Raw genomic sequence first — 20,503 nt, forward strand, 5'->3', positions numbered from 1 at the left:
CATGACGTGTGGTGAAATTATTTTTTCCTTCTTTAATTCCTAAAATACAAGGATATCACCACAGCTGCAATGTACGTGGAGGACCGAAGTAAGTAACGACGGTCTACTATCAATTCCAAAAACTTTAGACTCACAGATAACATTTTTTCCTAGAGAAACCACAAAAGTTACAGAAAAATTTTATTAGACTTTTTTGTTCAGTAATTTATGCTCTATCGCCAGTATTTTTTTGGCTGTTTATATCGTTTACACCTGGAATTTCAAATACGGTATGACGTAAAATTACTTCATTTTGAATGTAATTGATGAATATAAATAATTTCAACACTGCTTCATAGAAAAGAGTAGGCCTACTTTTACATTAGATTTACACACAACTTTTCATATACACTTAATTGCACAAAATGAAATTATGTGTTAAGTTAGAAAAATTACAACAATTCTCCTAATAAAAGTGAGTCAGCCTGAATTAAGAAACACATTTAATGAAGTATTTTAATTATGTTGCATCAAATGGAGCAGCTAAAAAATGTTAGAAAACTATAAAATATCCGTAATTACAATTTGAGTAGATATAATTAATACTGATAACTGTTACTCAATGTGAGGTACGGTTTCCACATTTTTCTGAATAAACACCACAGAAGAACCTACTGAACAGTACTGTTTAGCTGCACAGAGACTGAATTGACAGCATTCTGAATGTTAAGAGGGAGTGCTCCATAAAACTAAAGCAAAACTGTAAACTTACTCTACTAAATTGAGAAAAATTCGTTCCGGTACTGGGAATCGAACCCAGGATCTCTCAGCTCTGTGTGCTGAGCGCTCTTTCCAACTGAGCTATGCCAGAACACGATCCACGGTGCCAGTCGAACTCTCCTCATTCATATCATCAACAGCCTACTGCCTGCATTTTTAAGACATACAAGTCACGTATGCAGGAGCGCATATTTAAATGGCTTTCTGGCCATTTTGGACAACAATTTATGAATACTGTTAACATTTGGTCTTGCCGTCCTTATTGAATACAACGACTTTAAGTAGCCATACTGTAGATGTATCTATTAAATTGAGAAAAATTCATTCTGGCACCATATATGGGTCAAATTCTTTACATTAGTGCCTCAGCAGAAAGTGGCAAATATTTCTCGACTCATTTGTTTCATACTGAGCATACCTGGATCGAATGCGTTTATGGAATGAATGTTTTCAATAATGAAGAATAAATGGACTGATGTGAGGAACAGATGCACATCAGAACTGATAAATTCAGAGCTTCAAATTGTTATAGATTTTGACATGCCCTGCAAAGAGTTTTTTAATGTATAGAAAAATGACAGTAAATTGCTAAATGAAGCTGAATCAGTTTAAAAAAAATGAAAATGTCGTTAAAAATTAGATACTAAGATATAAAAATGTGTGCGTACAATGGTTGTATGTGTAATCATTTAATATGTATTTTTTTTTTAATAAAAACTAAGAAAGCTTGAGTCATTAAAAATGTCGATTAAATCTTTCTTTTTTATTTTGAAAAATTGGCAACCCTAGACCTAGATTACATTTCGCATTTCAGATTATGTAAATAAAACTTCATAAAAATCAACATAATATAAAACTTAGTAAAATATATATTAACAATTCTTTGTGTAAAACTTCAATATCTGACTGTATGAAAAAAAAAAAAAAAAAAAAAAAAAAATTGAGAGTAGAAAATGCAGAAATGCACATTAGTTTTTCATTTTAATAATGTTAACATATATTCTATTGAAGATAACCTAATTTGCAGCATGTCAGAAAATGTGTAAAGGTGAAATTCATTCCATAGCACAATGCTCAATATACAGAAAGTCCATTATGCAGAAATGCTCAGAAGTCAAAATGTTAAAAACATAGAAATGTCCATAAATCAAAATATGCAATATACAGAAATGTCCGCAAGTCAAAATATCCAATATGTGGTATGCACAGAGACGATTATTCAACATTCTTTTTAGAGAGCTACACAGCCAAGATTCTCACTTCCTGTCAGTGGCATAGCATGAAATTTTGAGCAGGGGAAGCTAATTCAAGTTGTCTTTCATGCAATATGAGAAAACGTATTACAAAAATATAGTCTTAAAATAAACAGTAGTTAATGTCAAGTCAGCAGTCGAAGATTGGTTGGAACCTCGTAAGTAACACCAATAAGGCAGGACTTCAAATGGTACGGTACGTAGTAAAATATGATTTCACAATTTACACATATCTCTAACAAATAGACACGTATACGTATAACATTAACTCACTCCCTGTCATAGTTAGAGGAATCAAAATATTAACAGTCATTAGATACAGTACGTAAGTATGCGTCTGTCTTTTGGTTGTGTCCTTCATTGACAGCAAGGGAGTCGGTCATTTGTTTTTTAGATCACACTTTTGTTCGTAAGTCAGTCTTGATAATAGAATTGTCCTAAAAAATTCAAGTAAATTGGTGTCAGGAACTGTTATTTCACTCATTATTTATTATATCAGCCACAATGCACACTAACACTTCAACTGAACACAACTCACGAAAAGGGATAACTCGGAAACTACTTATTTTCAATGTCAAAGCTAGCTTCTTGCAAGCCTTGTGACCAGGATAGTTTAGTTAGAAAGGCATGGAAAATCTGCGGGGTGGATAACACAGAAGAATGAGTGTAAGAAACCAGTCTGCTTGGAAGCTGGTGTGTGCAGGCTTCTTGTTTACTGCTGCATCACGAATCATCCTGAGCTGCCGCATCACAATATTTAATGCGTAAATATAAATTGTATTAAAATTAATAAATAATTTTGTCCATAGACTGCAGGTTTATTATGAAATTATTATTAACTGGAGAAGCTGAGCTTTTTAGCTTACATTGACGCTACGCCACTTCTTCCTATGTGGAATTCCTATGAAATAGCATTGCTAGGCTGTTATAGAATCAATAATGCAGTGGAAGGTTTTTAATCTAAATTTCAAAAAGTGGTTTCTGGACATTATGTCAGTGTTTGGAGATTTATAGAAAACATAAAACAAGAACAGAATGAGACAGAGAATGCTATTTAATCCTAGTTCACAATGGTCACTTAAATGTAAAACATCCTGTAAACAAGAAGTATATTATTACACAATGGTGAACTGAAGTGATTGTACAATAAAACAATAAATGTAAAGATAACAATAATGTGAAACAATATCTGAGGGCATTTTCGTATCATATGCAAGTGCATACTGACCCCAGTAAGGAAGAAAATTAGAAAAAAAAAATATAACAGAATATTGTAAATTAGCTTAAACTAATTTACATTTTCATAAATACTGTTTTGGACATTCATAATACCGTATATGTAATAACTCATGACATTTGAGATAATGGTCATTTAATGACTGTGGACATATTTTATATTGGACATTTAATGACTGGGGACATTTCTGATATGGGACATTAATGATGATGGACATTTTTCAAGTGGGCCTATTTTCAAAGAATGAAGACAACATTCTGACTTTTTAATATGTCACTTTTTTCTCCCCATTATTGTCAGTTTCAGCAAGGTGGCAGACAATGAAGGAAACAACATTGATGTTGTCACTAAAATATCATATATGATGTCTCATCACGTAAATATCGCGTAAATTTTGAAGGCACAGAACTCACTTCTTATCGGTGTTTGTGCCATGAGAATGTGATACATTTCATATAATCTCTTTTCCACAACTGTCGGCCTCATCTTCTGTGGTATACAGTCTGTTTCAATTAACAAGACAATGAGAACAGAGTCACAGCAGGATAACATATGAAATTCGAAATGAAGGAAATATTATTTCAAAGCATGTCCAGAAGACTTCATAATAGCAGCCTCATCACTCAATTAGAAATCTGTTATGAAGTAAAACTTCTTTCAAACCACAAATGAAAAATCTGACGGATCTAAAATTGAAAAATCGTATGGAGAACAAGACAGAATGATAATGGAAAAAAGGAAAGCATTTTGTACTTAGCAGTCTATTGCTGCAAAAAATATCATTATAAGAAATGAAAGGAAATTTAAATAATTTTTATACAAGAAATACACATAAATATTTCCATTTCAATAATATAATTAAGGACTCTTGGAAGATTCTTCATCATCACTTATATTTCAACGACCTCTTCAAGTGATATCTGTAACCAATGCTTTTGCTTCAGTAAAGTCTCATTTTACAAACCTATGGATCAACAATTGGCTCTCTTCTGACAAAGGAAAAATTTTACAGTGTGTACAAAAGAACCAAAATGACCTGGAAATGTACAAAAACTTGCCCAGACATGTTCAAACATTTTTAACAAGAGCCAGAATAGGTCACATTGTCACTCAATTGTACCTACACCGATTTCATATTTCTGATAATCCTACTTGTCTTTGGTGTAATAATCATGATGAAGATCTGGAACACATTCTTCTATACTGTCCATCCATAAACCACAAAAGAAGTAAATTAAAATCATCAGTACCAGTTGCAGAAGACACAGCTCTGCAGTATATATTGACTACACCCCACCTCTGGCTACTAGCAACAGGCATCTATAATGAACATCGATCAAAATACCCCTCATTTCTCGTGAAAAACAACTCAATAGACTACAGTGGACTATAGTGGACTTTATGTTGTCAGCAAACAGCTGGATACATTAAGAAGATTGATTTTTGACTTATATTCCAACCAACCTAACAATAATTGAATTATTAATAATTCTCTTTTTTTTTTCAGACTTTATAATCCCAGTGAAAATTATTTAGTACAAATCCATATTTTTTAATTCTATGTTATTTGTTTGATTTTTTAAAATCACTTACTTTGTAAATAGTTTTCTATAATTCAGGATCCCTGTGATCACCGATATTCTTCAGCTGATGTCATTGGGATTATATATATAGGCTTTGGACAATGAAGCACAAGACTTCGAAACTAGTCAAGCAAGGTAAATCCTAAATATTAACAATGTAAAGAAGTACAAATTTAATCAGTGATATATAAGTGTCAAAAGTGTATATAGAAAAATGCAGAATTAATTTTACTTAGTTTTACTGTGGTCTCGTTCTTCCTTAAAAGCCGTGGCTTTGAAAACCAAATACATCCCATTTTTTGTACTCTGTTTTCTTTAACTGTCAGAGGACTCTGTGGCCTCATAAGACTTTACAATAATCTCTGCAGTCCCATTCGAGACAACTGTTTGCAATGCAGAGAACAGTGTGCTGTTAGGTTTACTTATGTCAGAGGAGCTCTGATCTGGTAGTGCTTCTCTTACAAAGAATGGCATGCTAAGCAATTTTGTCATCCTCAACTGGATTTTAATTTGGAAACATCGGATTTATGGAAAGAATGGAAACTATTAGGTCCCGAAGATAATATAAGAATATCAGAGGATAGCAGTCTGGACAATAATATGTTATATATTTTATATGATTCAGTATCTTTACCAAAATATATATAATTGATGTGTGAAAGTTCGAACTTCTGAAACGGCAATGCTACTCTCAATAATTCAGTACCGTAAACTGGTGTAAACTTGAACCCTCCACCCCTTAAAAATATTTAAACCATGATATCAGCCTTAAATGTGACTAAGAATTATAAAAGGAAGAAATACTTAGGAAATGGAGAAGAATAAGTAACTTTTGTAAGTAAAATCCCCAAAAATACATATAGTTATTGAGTTATCATTTTCAATAAAACTATATTTTGAAAAATTTTCGAAATATTCTTTTTTTAAACATTTCAAGATAGTTAATAAGTAATATTTCTTCTTGGATAATATGTAATTCCCATAAGTATGACTGACTCTACACGATCACTGAAACTTCAAAATAAAGCTAATTAATATTTCTGCTTCATGAATTCATTGATAAGACAGTACATACACAACATCTGAAAATCTTAAATATTCTAAAGGAACTTACTGCATGAAAATGGCACCCATGAAGAAAAGATTACAAGTATTGTTTGAATTAAGATTAAAATAAAAGAAGCCAGTTGTCTAAGCCGTGGAAAAGGCAAATCAATTACAATATTTAGTTAGAGTCGTTCTACAGTTTTCATACACAAGTATCTAGGCTTTACCAAGAAAGTGCAACTGTAAAAAAAAAACATACAATGGTTCAAACCAACTCACATTAAATATGGACAAAGTTAATTTTCAATGCTAGTATGCACATTAAATATGGACAAAAGCCCCTTTTCAATGCTAATGTGTGGATGTATGTCTGCAGATGTAACTTCATATACTTCAAAATAAACTCTATAATACTGTTAAAACTTACGACATTTTAAAATAAAAGAAACAGTATGAATAAATGGGATCTTCTTCCATTGAATTCACTGTTATTATTTAACACACATATATTTTCCATCTCTTAAATAAAGCAATATTACATAACATTTAAAATAAAACAGTACTCTATATAAATTTTAAGAACACATGTTACGTCATATTATGTCATTCTATGAACTCGTACTCAAAATTTATCTAAAAGTGGGCTAAACCTAACACTGCAGACTTACCACTCAGAACATTAATTTCAGATATTTAAGATACCCTGCAAGAAAAGTTTTAACATTACCAGCCAGGGATAAACGAAAAATTAGATGACCTCAGATCATTAGAGCTGTTTTGTTAGGAACACTTTAGATTCTGCAACAGTGTAATATTAAATTATTATCGAGATTTTTCAGTTCTTGTATCATACGTGATTAATGATAAATTTAAAAGCTATGGCTTTTGTTGGAAATCAGATTCTATTTGTTACAACATGACATTATAAAGATTATTGGAGTCGTCAATTCTGCATTTAAAATTCTCTTGAGTAAGAAACCATGGCCCACTTGATGTATGGAACATTATCAAGATCACTGCTAACATATGGAAATGAAGCATTGATTACTAGAAAGTACTATTAATAGAATGAAAATAGCAGAGTTAATATGTAATATAAGAACCAGCAGTTATTCATAATAACAGCAACAACAATGTTGATGTTGTCTGAAATGGCAGATAGACAATTTTGCAAGTGTATTTTATATATAGCTGGTTAGATGGGCATGTTTTAGAACTTTTTCTGAATAATGTAATGCTCGTGGTAACATCAACAGTGTAGATTTTAGGAAAAATACACATCAGTCAAAACATGAAGAGAAAATGTGGACTAATTTCTACTATAGGATATAATAAAACTCTAATTCTTTTATGGATGTTTCATTTTTAAGAAAACCTGATAGCTATCAGCATTATCCTTCTTTGCAACGACAATGTTATTCTTCTATAAAAATATCATAGTTTTCCTCAGCATTAAAATTATACAGGAAAAAAAAAAACTCAATGATTTTATAGAACCCTAATTCACAACAAAAAATATCTAAAAGCATAAGGTATAGAGATAATAAATACAACAGTATACTCTCAATTATTTGAGGAGAACAAAATAAAGTTTGGTTTCTACGCACATTTGTTTTCAAGTCATGTTCTAGTTATATTATGTAGCATCTAAAAATGGTATTGACAAACTAAAATATAAGTCTATGATAGCTAACACAATGCTTACGTTCAAATCCACAGCCACACAACGTGATATATCCACATCATCCAGAATAATATTCATTTTAAAATTTACAACAAAAATTAAATCCCTCTTCAAATCTCAAAATTACGTTTCAATTATATGAATTTTTTTCTCTCCTTCACTTCTATTCTTACTGTCAAATTTTGTGGCAACAGAACTGTAAAATACAATTTTCACAAAGATTTTATAAAAGCTGTATTACGAAAATATGAATTAATTAATCATTAGTTATCGCAGTCCTATTATAATTCTAATATAAGAAGTGTTATTCATGTATTGTAACCTCTTTTCTTTTATATAATTTACAATATTAAAACTTTTAACATTTAATACTCCCATTATCTCTTCCAGCATTTCACATGTCGCGAAGATAAGATACGATAAAAAAAATTGTATTAACTAAATATAGCACTACTTAAGCACGATTTTCGTATGATACAAAAACAAGTTTCAGTTTATTATTATAAAACAGCTGCTGTAATGTTTCCTAAGTACGTAATTATCATTTCAACGTCGATTCTTTTCAGTTACAGCATAATATTCACGAAAATTAAATATGAAAATTGCAAACATTATGAGTTCTAATACAAATGTTTCTCACATAACATTCCCATCTTTCGTGTAATAAAAATGCTTCTTAAAAAAAACTTTCCAAATTAAAAATATAGTTCTAACATAAAAAAAAAAAATTAAAACACATCTATGTAATATTTATCATACATAAACAAAAAATCTGAAATCAGATACTAATATTCGTTAATTTTGTAAACACTTTCGTATATATTTGTGTGTGTGCCTCATTTTAAAAGAATTAAAAGTGGCACCATCAAAAGAAAGAATTCAAAACTACAAAAACAATTGGTTGTAACATATTTCTGGAACGAACAATAACAGAATCCCTCTACAAATGATAAAGTATAATTCTACGAGTTGGAGACAATGAAAATAATTTTAGATGAGACCAATAGACGTCTATTAGACCTAGTTCAAGATGGTTAACAATAATGATGATATAATTGTGTATGTCTGAGAATCTAGTAAATACTTGTATAATGATAATACAATAAATATTAGAACAAATGACATAAGTATAGAAAATTACAGAATAAATTAATATTTTGTCCCCAGGACAAATTACTGGGTTTTTCTGTGTAAGTTCAGTACAGAGAAGGCCTTCTATGCCTCAAGATAGATGTAGGGCTTTCCTTCAATACTATCTAGTGACTGAAACTCCATATTCTGATTCATTAAGACAAATTATAACTTCAACAAATAGGACAAGCTTTGGATGATGAGACGAAAAATTGGGACAAAACTAAATAATCCTAAAGTCTCTTCTGCTGTTTATTATTATTATTATTATTATTATTATTATTATTATTATTATTATTATTATTATTATTATTATTGGAGAAGAGCAAGAAAAAGAATAATAATAAATTGTAAAACTAAGGTGTTTGTGGGTTTTGGATTTAATCTTAATTCAAACACTCCACCTGTTTGTAAACAAATAAATACTGGTACTAACAGTCGTCTTCTATGGTAAAAATGAGGTCTTACATTAAGAGATCGATTGTCTTGGGAATCATGGATATGAAAATATTACGTCTATAGTAATGGAAAATAGAAAATACCCACCAGTTGAATCATACTTCGAAATGAGAATTATAAACAAAATATGCAAATAACAATATAATTTCTAATTTTCTCAAAAAGCAAAGAAAAGAAAGAACTGTTCAATTAACATAATTCTTCAAACTTTTCAACCTACAGACTGTGATGTTATGTGTAAACATACGTAAATACTTACACAATAATAAGTCTACATTTGATCCCGAAACTCGACAAAATTATTTCGATAGACGCATCGAAGCATAAAAATGATAGTAACAATACTCTTCAATGTTCGTAATAACAATAATCAATGCAGATGACTTGATCCAATAAAGCAAGAAAAATATGACCTAGTCAGAATAAAAATCACTCTTCATTGCGTCTTGTAAAATTAATGCAAAAATAAATTGTCAATTGACATGTAGAGTGCCTACATTAGTAAAAAAATAAATGTTAAATCTAAAGCAATACCATGTTACGTTCAATTATAGTAATTCCATGTTATCCATTTTTCGCTGTTTAAAATGTTTAACTTGGTACTTTCCTGCAAATTACACTAATGTAATAAAATTTTAGAACATAATGATCATAAATGAGATCATGAATAATTTCAAATGCTAACAACTCTTTACAGAATATACAGGATATCTGAATTAAACTGTAAGTTTATCAGTGATGTAATACATATAGATAAAATAACACTAAATTTGCCTGTGAAACTTTTTTTGAGAATGTTTCATTTCAAAGTTACACCATAAAGAAACAGTAATAAGTCACGGAAAGTATTCCTTTTGCTGCACGAGCTTGCTTATATGTTTGTACTCATGTACATTTTAATCATAAAGAAATAAATAATTTCAATGGCGAATTTGTGGAGAACCAGACATTTGGTGTTATATATAATCAGATTTGAACTCCCACAACTCTTACATTAGAGTCATTTGAAGTTCACAGTGTGTATTAAAATACTCTGAAAAAGTGCAAAATTATGACAAACTAAAGAGATGGTGGAACGAAAAACAGAAATGTAAAGTGCACCATAACTACGAATTGTAAAGTTGGCTGACAAATAAAGATCAAATATCAAATAATGACAAACTGAATGTAACAACACAACTATTTTTGAACGAGTCAGAAAGACTCACTGCCAGTACAAAATCACTAAGACAATAAGTACATTTCTGTCTAAGATTTCAGAGACGTCATGTTGAGCTTTTATTATAAATAATGTTATTACTGTAAGTCTGTATTATTTGTCACTGTTTCATTGCATAGTATTTTCAAAATACAATATTATCACCAAATATAACACATTAGACTATTGATTTATTTTGAATTATGTTGTAACACATTAGATTTTAGACTTATTTTGAGTTTTATGTTGCATCTCTCATTCTTCTAACTTATTTAAAGAAACTCTGTATATTTCCCAAAACTGGACTCGCTTATACTATGCTCCAAATAATTACATCGTAACATGTGTTTTAATATCCACATTCATAATAGACCTAATAGTAGTAAGAGTTGTGATGTTTATTATGGATGTCTAGAATATTACTTCCCTATTGTCACAAAAATGAACAACCTAAATTCATATGAAATATAAATAATTAGCAATACCATATATAATCTAATTGAGAGTATACTGCTTTTACGATAAGTTCTTAGTTTTTGTTGTCTATTAAATCTCAAGGTCCTACTTTAAAAACAAAATATGCATTTCTCATTAAAGTGGTTATTAGTTTCTCTTTTAAAAATGTGAGATATGTTCGTTAACATCTTGTAACATCTTATTTTGGCTCGTAATATTAGCTTTTCAGACTATACACATTCCATTGTTTAAGTAGACAGACTTGCATAAAGTAAAAATGACTCCCCTCTAGTCTTCACTATACACTGTCTTATTTTCATAAATATGTTTTTACTTGAAATAATCTGGAAAAAAACTTACAAATATATAAAATAGTTGCAATCTTAGAACAGAGTACCATCTTAAATGACTGATGACAGATGGAAGTGTAAATAAACAATATTTAAGAATACTTTCTATTAAAATATTCTGGCTAAAAAGCTAAATAATCAAAAGTCTATGTTGTGTGAATAATTTAGTTTTCAAAAGGTGCCAGTGAAGAAGCAGGTCACATTTATGTAATAATGATACTAATATGTCGAGCTTCATGCCAGAGTTTTAACGCTTCTACAGGGTGTTAAAGAAAAATGATGTAATATTTTGAGGGATGATAGTACGTATCACAATAAGAAAAAATATCCAATAAATGTAAGTGCTAAAACTGATAGTTTTTTTTTTTACGAAAACGTACTTTAAAATTCGTGTGTTGGTGACAGGTTAATAGGGCCACACATTTTACCCAGTACATTAACTGGTTCTCAACTGGTTTCTTAGCAAACTAACTGCCCATTTTGCTGAAGAAAGTGCCATACAATCAAAGACTACAAAATAAATGTGGTTTATGCACATTCCATAAGAGTCAGACGATATCTAACACGGGTATTTAATCTTCGATGGATTGGTCAGGGAGGTCCTGTACCATGGCCTGCTCGTTCCCCAGATCTTAATCCATTGAACTTTAGATTATGGGGACACTTAAGGCCTTAGTGTATGCAACACTCACTGAAGACGTTCAAAAGCTACAAGAGCATATCATCAACACCTGTCAGCGCACCAGAGACCAACCAGGGATGCTTGGAAGGTGGGTGGTTCCTTTAAGACGTCTAGCAGAAGAATGTGTTATGATGAATAGAAATCATATCCAGCATCTGCTATGAACACATTAAGTTCTAATATCTCGGATGGTATTAATTTCAGGACACATGTTTATTAGACTTTTTTTTTACTTGTTTTGATGAGTTCTACCACCTCTTAAAATATCAGACCTTTTTTTCAACACCCTGTAAAGAAGAGACTTTATTCTCCACAAGCTTCCCAAATCACAGACTGCCTATATGGACAACACACACTCAATATACAAAAATAATGGCAACAGGAATAATTTTGATAAAAATTGGCTCTGAAATTAACATCAATGCAACTGGTACAAAGAAGAGCAATGTAACAAGATAAAATGTATTAAAAACTTGAACAATTTAAATACCGGGTAAATTAGACTATATAAATAGTATTTTTAAATTGCAAGAGATCCTTTCACAGCAGCAATGGCTATAGTCATCATTAGAACTGAAGGGAGACCAAACTTGTGATAGAAAGTCACAAAGAGGCAAATGATTGTGCCTTGGGCTCCCATCACCAAAACTACCACCTCGATGGATAGTAAGTTGTATTTTTCTTTGTAATAAGGAATTGTAGGATCGTATATGTGACTTTTTTCCTTTATGAATGTCGAAGGATGGTCTACATATTACTGTATTCTGATAGTTGGGTCAATGATGTAGCCTATTATGGAAATGGAAGGGATAGCAAGTACCTCACCTCATCTCACTCAATCTCGCCAAAATATTGTAAAAAAATTGTAGAAAATTACTAAATTGTAAAACTATAAAAATTTGTCAAAAATTATAATTGTAATGTTGTAAAATTTTGACTTGTTCCACATCTTAAAGCTTCATTGCTCATGTAAGATCTATGGAATAAAATGAATGAATGAATGAATGAATGAATGAATGAATGTCAATATTTCTCTCATGTTCTATTTCTTGAACTGCTTTGGACTATAAAGAAAACAACTAACACAATGTCCATATTATATTTGTTGTATATTATTCTGTAATATTGTGCTTAAAATTAATTTTCATACCAATTTCTTCTGTTATTTTATTAAAATTATAGTACAAAATTGAAATGTATCTTATAGGATGTTAAAGTTAATGTTATGTCTTATTTAACGACGCTCGCAACTGCAGAGGTTATATCAGCGTCGCCGGATATGCCAGAATTTTGTCCCGCAGGAGTTCTTTTACATGCCAGTAAATCTACTGACATGAGCCTGTCGCATTTAAGCACACTGAAATGCCATCGACCTGGCCCAGGATTGAACCCGCAACCTTGGGCATAGAAGGCCAGCGCTATACCAACTCGCCAACCAGGTCGACATCTTATAGGATACTTTGTCATTTTAAAGGTTAAACTCGTCTGATTACAACAGTTTTCTCCTGAAACATAAGACAGAGTAGGAGAAAAAACTAAGCTCTTCAATGCCATTGAAATCAAATAAAGACAATACATCAATATTAAATTAATGACTTTATCAATTTTGAAAACAGAGTTAATAAACTTCTACTACCAATATTTAAAGGTGAAAAGAAATCATATCGGGGCAGTTGCACTGAGGGGGAAGGGGGGGGGGGCGGTAGGGCAACTACGTCAAGATTTTTTATTTTGTAATATATTATGTATCATGGCCATGTGTATTTTCCATGTGCGCTGGTTTTATTACAGTAAAGGGACGATAATTCACACAGAAAGTTACTCTTAAAACTTAACATCTTGGGTATAAAGGAAATGTTTGTCTATACTGAGCTGGAAGCTTGTGGGCACTCTTGAATCATATCACATGATGATGGATAACCTGTATGCTAAAATGGACCACTTTTATACACTACTTTTCTACAAATTTTCACATAAATATTAATGTTGTTGTTGTTGTTGTCTAGTGCCTTGCATCTGGCAATGAAGCCATTAGCAGTCGTGCTTTCCAATACTTTTGAACTGTAGTTTCTTCTGATCTTAATGCTTCACAGGTCTTCATTCATTTCTGCTGGATCGTTACACAGGACACATATGGGTGAAACTGAGATACCTATTCTGTAGAGATGACTTGCTAGACAGTCATGATTTGTCAATAGTCTGAAGGCTGCAACTGCTGTTTTCCTTGGTCTCTGGGGGATTATATCTGGGTTGGAAAGTAGTGTAATCCATTTTTTGTCTTTAGCATTTGATTCTATTTCTTGTAGGTATGAATGAGAAAATTTTGTGGTGATCAAGCGTTTTATTGAGGAATATGAGAAATTAAATTTAGACTTTTGTTTTATTGTTGTGCCTTTCTTTGCAAGTGTGTCTGCGGTTTCATTCCCCATGACTCCACAGTGTGCTGGAATCCATTGGAGATGGACAATCTTATTAACTTTTTGGAGTTGTGTTAACATTTTGTAGCATTCTCTTATTTTTGTTGACTTCTTTGTAGCATCTGAACATATTCCCTGAATTGCAACTTTAGAATCTGGAAGAATTACTGTCTTGTTATATTTATTTAAGGGAAGATTTAATAATTGTCGGAGATCAATGTGTATAGCCTCTATTTCACAATCATAATTTGTTCTGTCTCTGCCAACAGAATGATAAAAGGAAAAAATTATTAATGTTCTGTCCATAAATTAAGGTCAAATTATTCAATCTGTTGGTTGTTTTTTGCTGCATGCTTCCATTCCCAGAATGGAAATTATTTTACAATTTATGCATCAGAAAGATTTCTTTTTAAATTTATGAAAATAAAAAAATTATCTGATGAAGACTAGAGAAGTATACTTTTCTTGTCTTGAATTCCAAACACGAGTTGACAGGATGATGACTATTCAAGACTTGTCTACATTACCTATATTTAAAAAAAAAAGTACTGTAATCTCTCCACACCGATAATCTTGTTGTCCCAATTTACAATCACTCACACACACTCGCACACATACACACACACTACATATTATACAGAGGGTTGACTGGGTGTAGCAGCAACTTCAGTCTATTGGATCATGTCTCGTATTGTAATGGCAGGGATAACTGCAATATGGAAGTCCTCATATATATATTGCACATCTTGACAACACTGAACTACAACGTTTATAATTATGTGGTGTTCAAGTCCCCCATACAACCTGACTTCACAAGTCTCCTTGATATATATCACATTGTCTCCAGTTCAGAGCCAGTCTCAAATGCTGTTGAACAAAGACTTAGATGAAAACTTTAAAGCCATACACAGGCATATTTCTACTTTTTAATCTCGAAGTATCACTGCATTTTTTGTTATTCAGACTGTTGTAGATTTTAGCTGTCCCAGTTTTCCTTTTACATCACGGAAGGTTGGTCTCTTATCTGGTTGTAAATCCCATGCCTGGAAGAGCAACAAAGATTGAGAAAAAAATATATTCATTTTTGGTTTTCTGATTTTTATAAAATAAATCTTCGTAACAATAAAAGTCTGACCTCATATATACACAAATTCATATTTCACTTTACGCATTTGTACATACACTAAACATATTTCCTTTACAACAAATTGAGTTTTGAAATTTTACTGCTGTAACTCAAGTAACATCGAACTCCAAAACATGTACAGGGAGGGCAATGGTAAAAATTAAAAGGGTATCAGGACACTGTAATATGCTCAAAATTTCAAGTTTTGATTTATATTCTCTGAAAAATACTCTTTCCAATGGTACATCATTTGTGCACATTACTAGTAAGGAAATATACTGTATTTAAAAAAATTTTATCTTACTTACTCAATGGCTTTTAAGGAAGCCGGAAGTTCATTGCTGCCCTCACATAAGCCCACCATTGGTCCCTATCCTGAGCAAGATTAATCCAGTCTCTACCATCATATCCCACTTCCCTCAAATCCATTTTAATATTATCTTCCCAGCTACGTCTCGGCCTCCCCAAAGGTCTTTTTCCCTCCGGCCTCCCAACTAACACTCTATATGCATTTCTGAATTCGCCCATACGTGCTACATGCCTGCCCATCTCAACGTCTGGATTTAATGTTCCTAATTATGTCAGGTGAAGAATACAATGCATGCAGTTCTGTGTTGTGTAACTTTCTCCATTCTCCTGTAACTTCATCTCTCTTAGCCCCAAATATTTTCCTAAGCACTTTATTCTCAAATACCCTTAACCTATGTTCCTCTCCCAAAGTGAGAGTCCAAGTTTCACAATCATAAAGCACAACCGGTAATATAACTGTTTTATAAATTCTAACTTTCAGATTTTTTGACAGCAGACTGGATGATAAAAGCTTCTCAACCGAATAATAACAGGCACTTCCCATATTTATTCAAAAATTTTTTATCCACGATGAGAATTATGCTACTGGGGTGTTATGATAACTTTGGCAGCTATTTTCCATAAGTTTGTATTTTTCTCTATACAGTAGAGTGTACTATATCTCAGCTTCTAGTGGTTAAATTTATTTCAAATTTTCTGTGTGTATTTAGTTGGTATTGTAGCATAAATTGACAGAGGGGGTTTTTTCTTGAAAAATATAGTAAAAATTTACATATTCAGAAAAAAATTAATCTTCTTCTTCCCTTCAAGTATTAGGTCATATGGCCTGTTACGATTTCGAGGCTTATTGTGAGATTTGAAAGCAGTTATGAAATTACTGCCCAACGGGTTGCCGGCCCAAAGGGGTAGAATTGATAAAATATTATTATTTTTGAAAACCTTTACATCAGATAACTTACAAGAGTGTCAGAAATAAGTTGTAAAAGTTTCATTGTTCTACTCCCAACAGTTTTATAGAAAATGTACAGTAAATATCACTAATTTAACATGTGTTAAGATAGGAGGTTCCTGGTTGCCTTACATAATAAAGACACTATCATTAAAATACACAAAACTGTATGTGTCCAGTTGATCCCACCACATGCAGAATTTATAGAGAATGCAGAGCAACTGGGCCTCCTCCATAAACTTCCTCAGTTGTGGTCTTATAGTTAGAGCCCGGACGAGAAGTTATGGCACCAGCGCGAGGGACGCATTTTAGTTCGTTTGCTTGGACTCGCCCTCACACTCATCTGGAGGGGTGTTGGGTTAGTTGGTTACTAGCATTCCGAGTGTTCAGATCGTTCTGCTACTACCGCTATTGCTAATACTGAAAACATTGTCCTTCTGAGCGCCCTCATTATGGCATTGTCTAAGGTGTGAAATCATAGAGTAGTTCATAGTCAAGGACATGAAATAGCATACAATGTATGGAAATTCATGTCAGAAGAGGCTGTAAATGGAATACCAGTTCCATTGAAAAGCGTTTGTGCAAGAGTACTGGCTGCCACCGGTATTTCAAAGCGAACCTTGGCAAGAATCAGAAAAGAAGGGAAAAATATTGAGGCAGGAACAGCAGATTCTTTCTCCAGTCCGGAAAAATCACAGCCGAAGAAGAAGATTGTTGCAGCTGTAGACAGTTTTGATGAGGAAGTCATAAGAAGTCTCATCTATAATTTCTACGCTACGCATAAGCAGAGGCCGACTCTGCAATCGCTTCTTCCAAGAATGGATATCAGTGTATGATTATGTGAAGAAAGTAGAGAACAATTACATTGAAAGTGAGCACGTGATGGACAGTATTTTGGAGAACATTTCCATAAATTTAGGGACATCTGATTCCAGCACAGATCAGTCGTCTGATTCGGACGGAGAATAAGAATATAAAGATGGAATAGTGGGCGTAATTCCATTAGGTACCTTCGGACTCTTGAGTAGGAGAGTGGTAATACTAAGGTAAGACGAATGTTTTTAGAAAGAGATGAAACGCATATGCCTGCCCCTCTGAGCTTGAGAACCGTAACCCAAACAACCCCCTCTCCTCTACTCTGCTGGCCGGCAATTTAAAACTTCGCGCAGGTTGGTGCCATAACATCTCGTCTCAGCTCTACCATGCTGATTGTTGTGGATTCAAATTCGGCCGACAGAAATGGATTTTAAAAGGAAATAAAATCCTCAGCATAGCTTCCACCAGTATTGCTACAAAGAAAATTACAATAAAAGCACAGCAGTAACAATTAGATTATAAATTTGACCATCTCCAATTAGAGTCCGCCGAGTTAGCTCTGTGGTAATGCATTCTGCCTCCAGACTAGCCGACCTGGGTTCACATCCCAGCAAGGTCAGAGATTTTCGTGTAAAATTTCTACCTCGAGACTAGGAAAGGTGGCAGTGCACAACTTCTAATTAGTAGATTGTGTACTAATATACCTGGGTTAAATCGCGAATCTCTCCGCAGTGCATATGAAGAGAAGGATATGTCACTGCCTCCTTGGTGCTATTCCACAGAAGTAGGCTACGTGCCAACACCAGGTTTCCTCTCCTCCCTTCCTAATCTTCACCAACATCCTCACACATTCCCTACACTACTCTTACACGAACACTTACATATACATTCACTATAGTACACGACATAACAGATACACATCCTGCACAGCATAGCCCACCAAAGTTGTGTGCAACTTGAAAATGGGTCACAGTCCTGTCATCTATCTGCAATATGTGGAATCCGAATCATGTAAGTGAAGTGGGCAGGCATTGGATACACACATACACACACTATCTCCAATCAGTGAATACTTTAAAAAGTTGTAGAAGTTTCATGTCGATAACAATTTTTTGTAGCAAGTGCTAAAAATTTTCGGATGACCTTCGTACAACCTTATCCCTGATAAAGAATTCCAGACAAAATTCATCAGCCATTTTTTGCCCACATTGAATTTTGACACTAGAAAAATAATCTCTGCACGTGATCGATCGATCAATCAATCAATCAATAAATCAATCAATCAATCAATCAATCAATCAAACTCCTGTATCTCCTCATGAGGAGCATAGGGCATTCACAAAGTGCCTCCATCGGATCCTATTTGTAGCCAACTTCTTCACTTCACTCCATGTTTTCTCCTCCCTAGCAATTTCCTTCAAAACTGTTCTCTTCCATGTATTTTTTGGCCTTCCTCTTGTTCTACTACCCTGGGGGTTCCAATCCAAAGCCATTCTTTCTACTGCTCCATCTTCTTTCCTGATTGTATGCCCTATCCAATTCCACTTCCGTCTTTTGATTTCTATTGTGATTTCTTTCTGATTTGTTATCTTCCATAGTTCTGAGTTTGTGATTATATCTGGCCATCTAATTCTTAAGATTCTTCGTAAACATTATTAACAAATGTTTGCAGTTTATTTTGTATAATTTTACTCGTTTTCCATGTCTCACAGCCATATAATAAGACTGATTTCACATTACTGTTAAAGATTTAAAGATTTTAATTTTTGTAGATCTAGATATAATATAAGATTTCCATATTGGGTACAACTGGACAAATGCACTATTTGCATTTTTTATTTGGTTTTTTACTCTGCACGTGAAAATACTATTAAATAAAATACTACGCTACTATTATAAAAGGTGGTCCCGGGAAATTATGAAATTTTTAATGGTAATCCTGGGTAATAGATAACAACGCGTAACAAATGAAATATTGTTTAGAACATCCTGCCATTTTGTTATTGTTATCATGGAAAATTGGAGTGGTGATCAACATGTGTTTGCAATCAAAGCATATTACAAGAACAATGACGTTTGGAGGCGTGCATAGACAATTTCGATGCCAGTTTAATTTAGGATGGCATGGTCGTGTTCCAACAGCACATGTAATTAACACGTGGTACATAATTTAGAGGAAACTGGTTCAACTCTGCAAATGAGATTTTTCGTATACCAGACAATATCGAGACTGTTCGAGCTGCTGTCATAAGAAGCCTAGGAACAGATGCATTATAGGACCCACCCTGAGTATTCCATAGTATCGATTATATATTGTATATTTTCAATTATTATATCAAGTATGCCATCTTAACAATACTAAATACATAGTACTATAATAATACATTATGCAACGAGCCTATAATGGTAGTAATTAAGACGCGAGTATGTTTATGAAACGTGCGCAAGCGAGTTTCATAAACATACTCGCGTCTTAATTACCATTATAGGCAAGTTTCATACGACTTTTTATGCTCGACCATATTTCTAACTTGAAATTATTCATAAGTATTCATATTATTCTTATCTGACTGGGGAGCAGAAGTGACCTTGTCCAATATCTCGTAAATTGTGAGATGTGCGCAGAGGCGAAAGTATTGATTTTTTCCGAGGAACAAGTGTCACTGACTTTGATATAATCTAGAGAGTAAAATGAACATTAATCTTGATATAACCTGGAAATTGATTTAGACATTGAAAAACGAGATGACAAATTGAATTTATTTGAATATTATTTACAATTAACGCTAATTATTATAGTAACAGAACACAACCTTCTGCGACAGTGACGTTTCGCTAGTTGTCTTTCGATTGCATATCCGAGAATAATCGATACTTGGGCTTTCATATTGCTTTCTGATTGGTGGAAAAGCTGAACTTTAATGAATAGGTGTACTTTAATGAGGTCCATTAAAGGGCTGCTACCAGGTGTATAATTACTTACATTTCAGCATGGTCGAGCATAAACATGTATAATTTAATAAAACCAACAATAATGATATTAAGCT

At 32.8% G+C, this 20,503-nt stretch overlaps 1 protein-coding gene across 6 annotated transcripts in view; it reads right to left on the reverse strand.

The window, feature by feature from the left end:
* Positions 1–20,503, reverse strand: part of Csk (C-terminal Src kinase) — a 296,279-nt gene that overhangs the window by 14,786 nt on the left and 260,990 nt on the right. For 5 of the 6 annotated variants that reach the window (XM_069844408.1, XM_069844410.1, XM_069844409.1 and 2 more), the window contains one exon: positions 4,839–15,299. The exons of the other annotated variant lie outside the window; for it this stretch is intronic. In XM_069844408.1, coding sequence (XP_069700509.1) covers positions 15,216–15,299 — 84 coding nt within the window. In that variant the 3' untranslated portion in view covers positions 4,839–15,215. Of the gene's footprint in view, positions 1–4,838; positions 15,300–20,503 lie in introns of those variants that run through there. 6 annotated transcript variants of the gene reach the window in all.

The sequence above is a fragment of the Periplaneta americana genome, chromosome 13, assembly GCF_040183065.1.
Source record: "Periplaneta americana isolate PAMFEO1 chromosome 13, P.americana_PAMFEO1_priV1, whole genome shotgun sequence".
NCBI lineage: Eukaryota > Metazoa > Arthropoda > Insecta > Blattodea > Blattidae > Periplaneta > Periplaneta americana.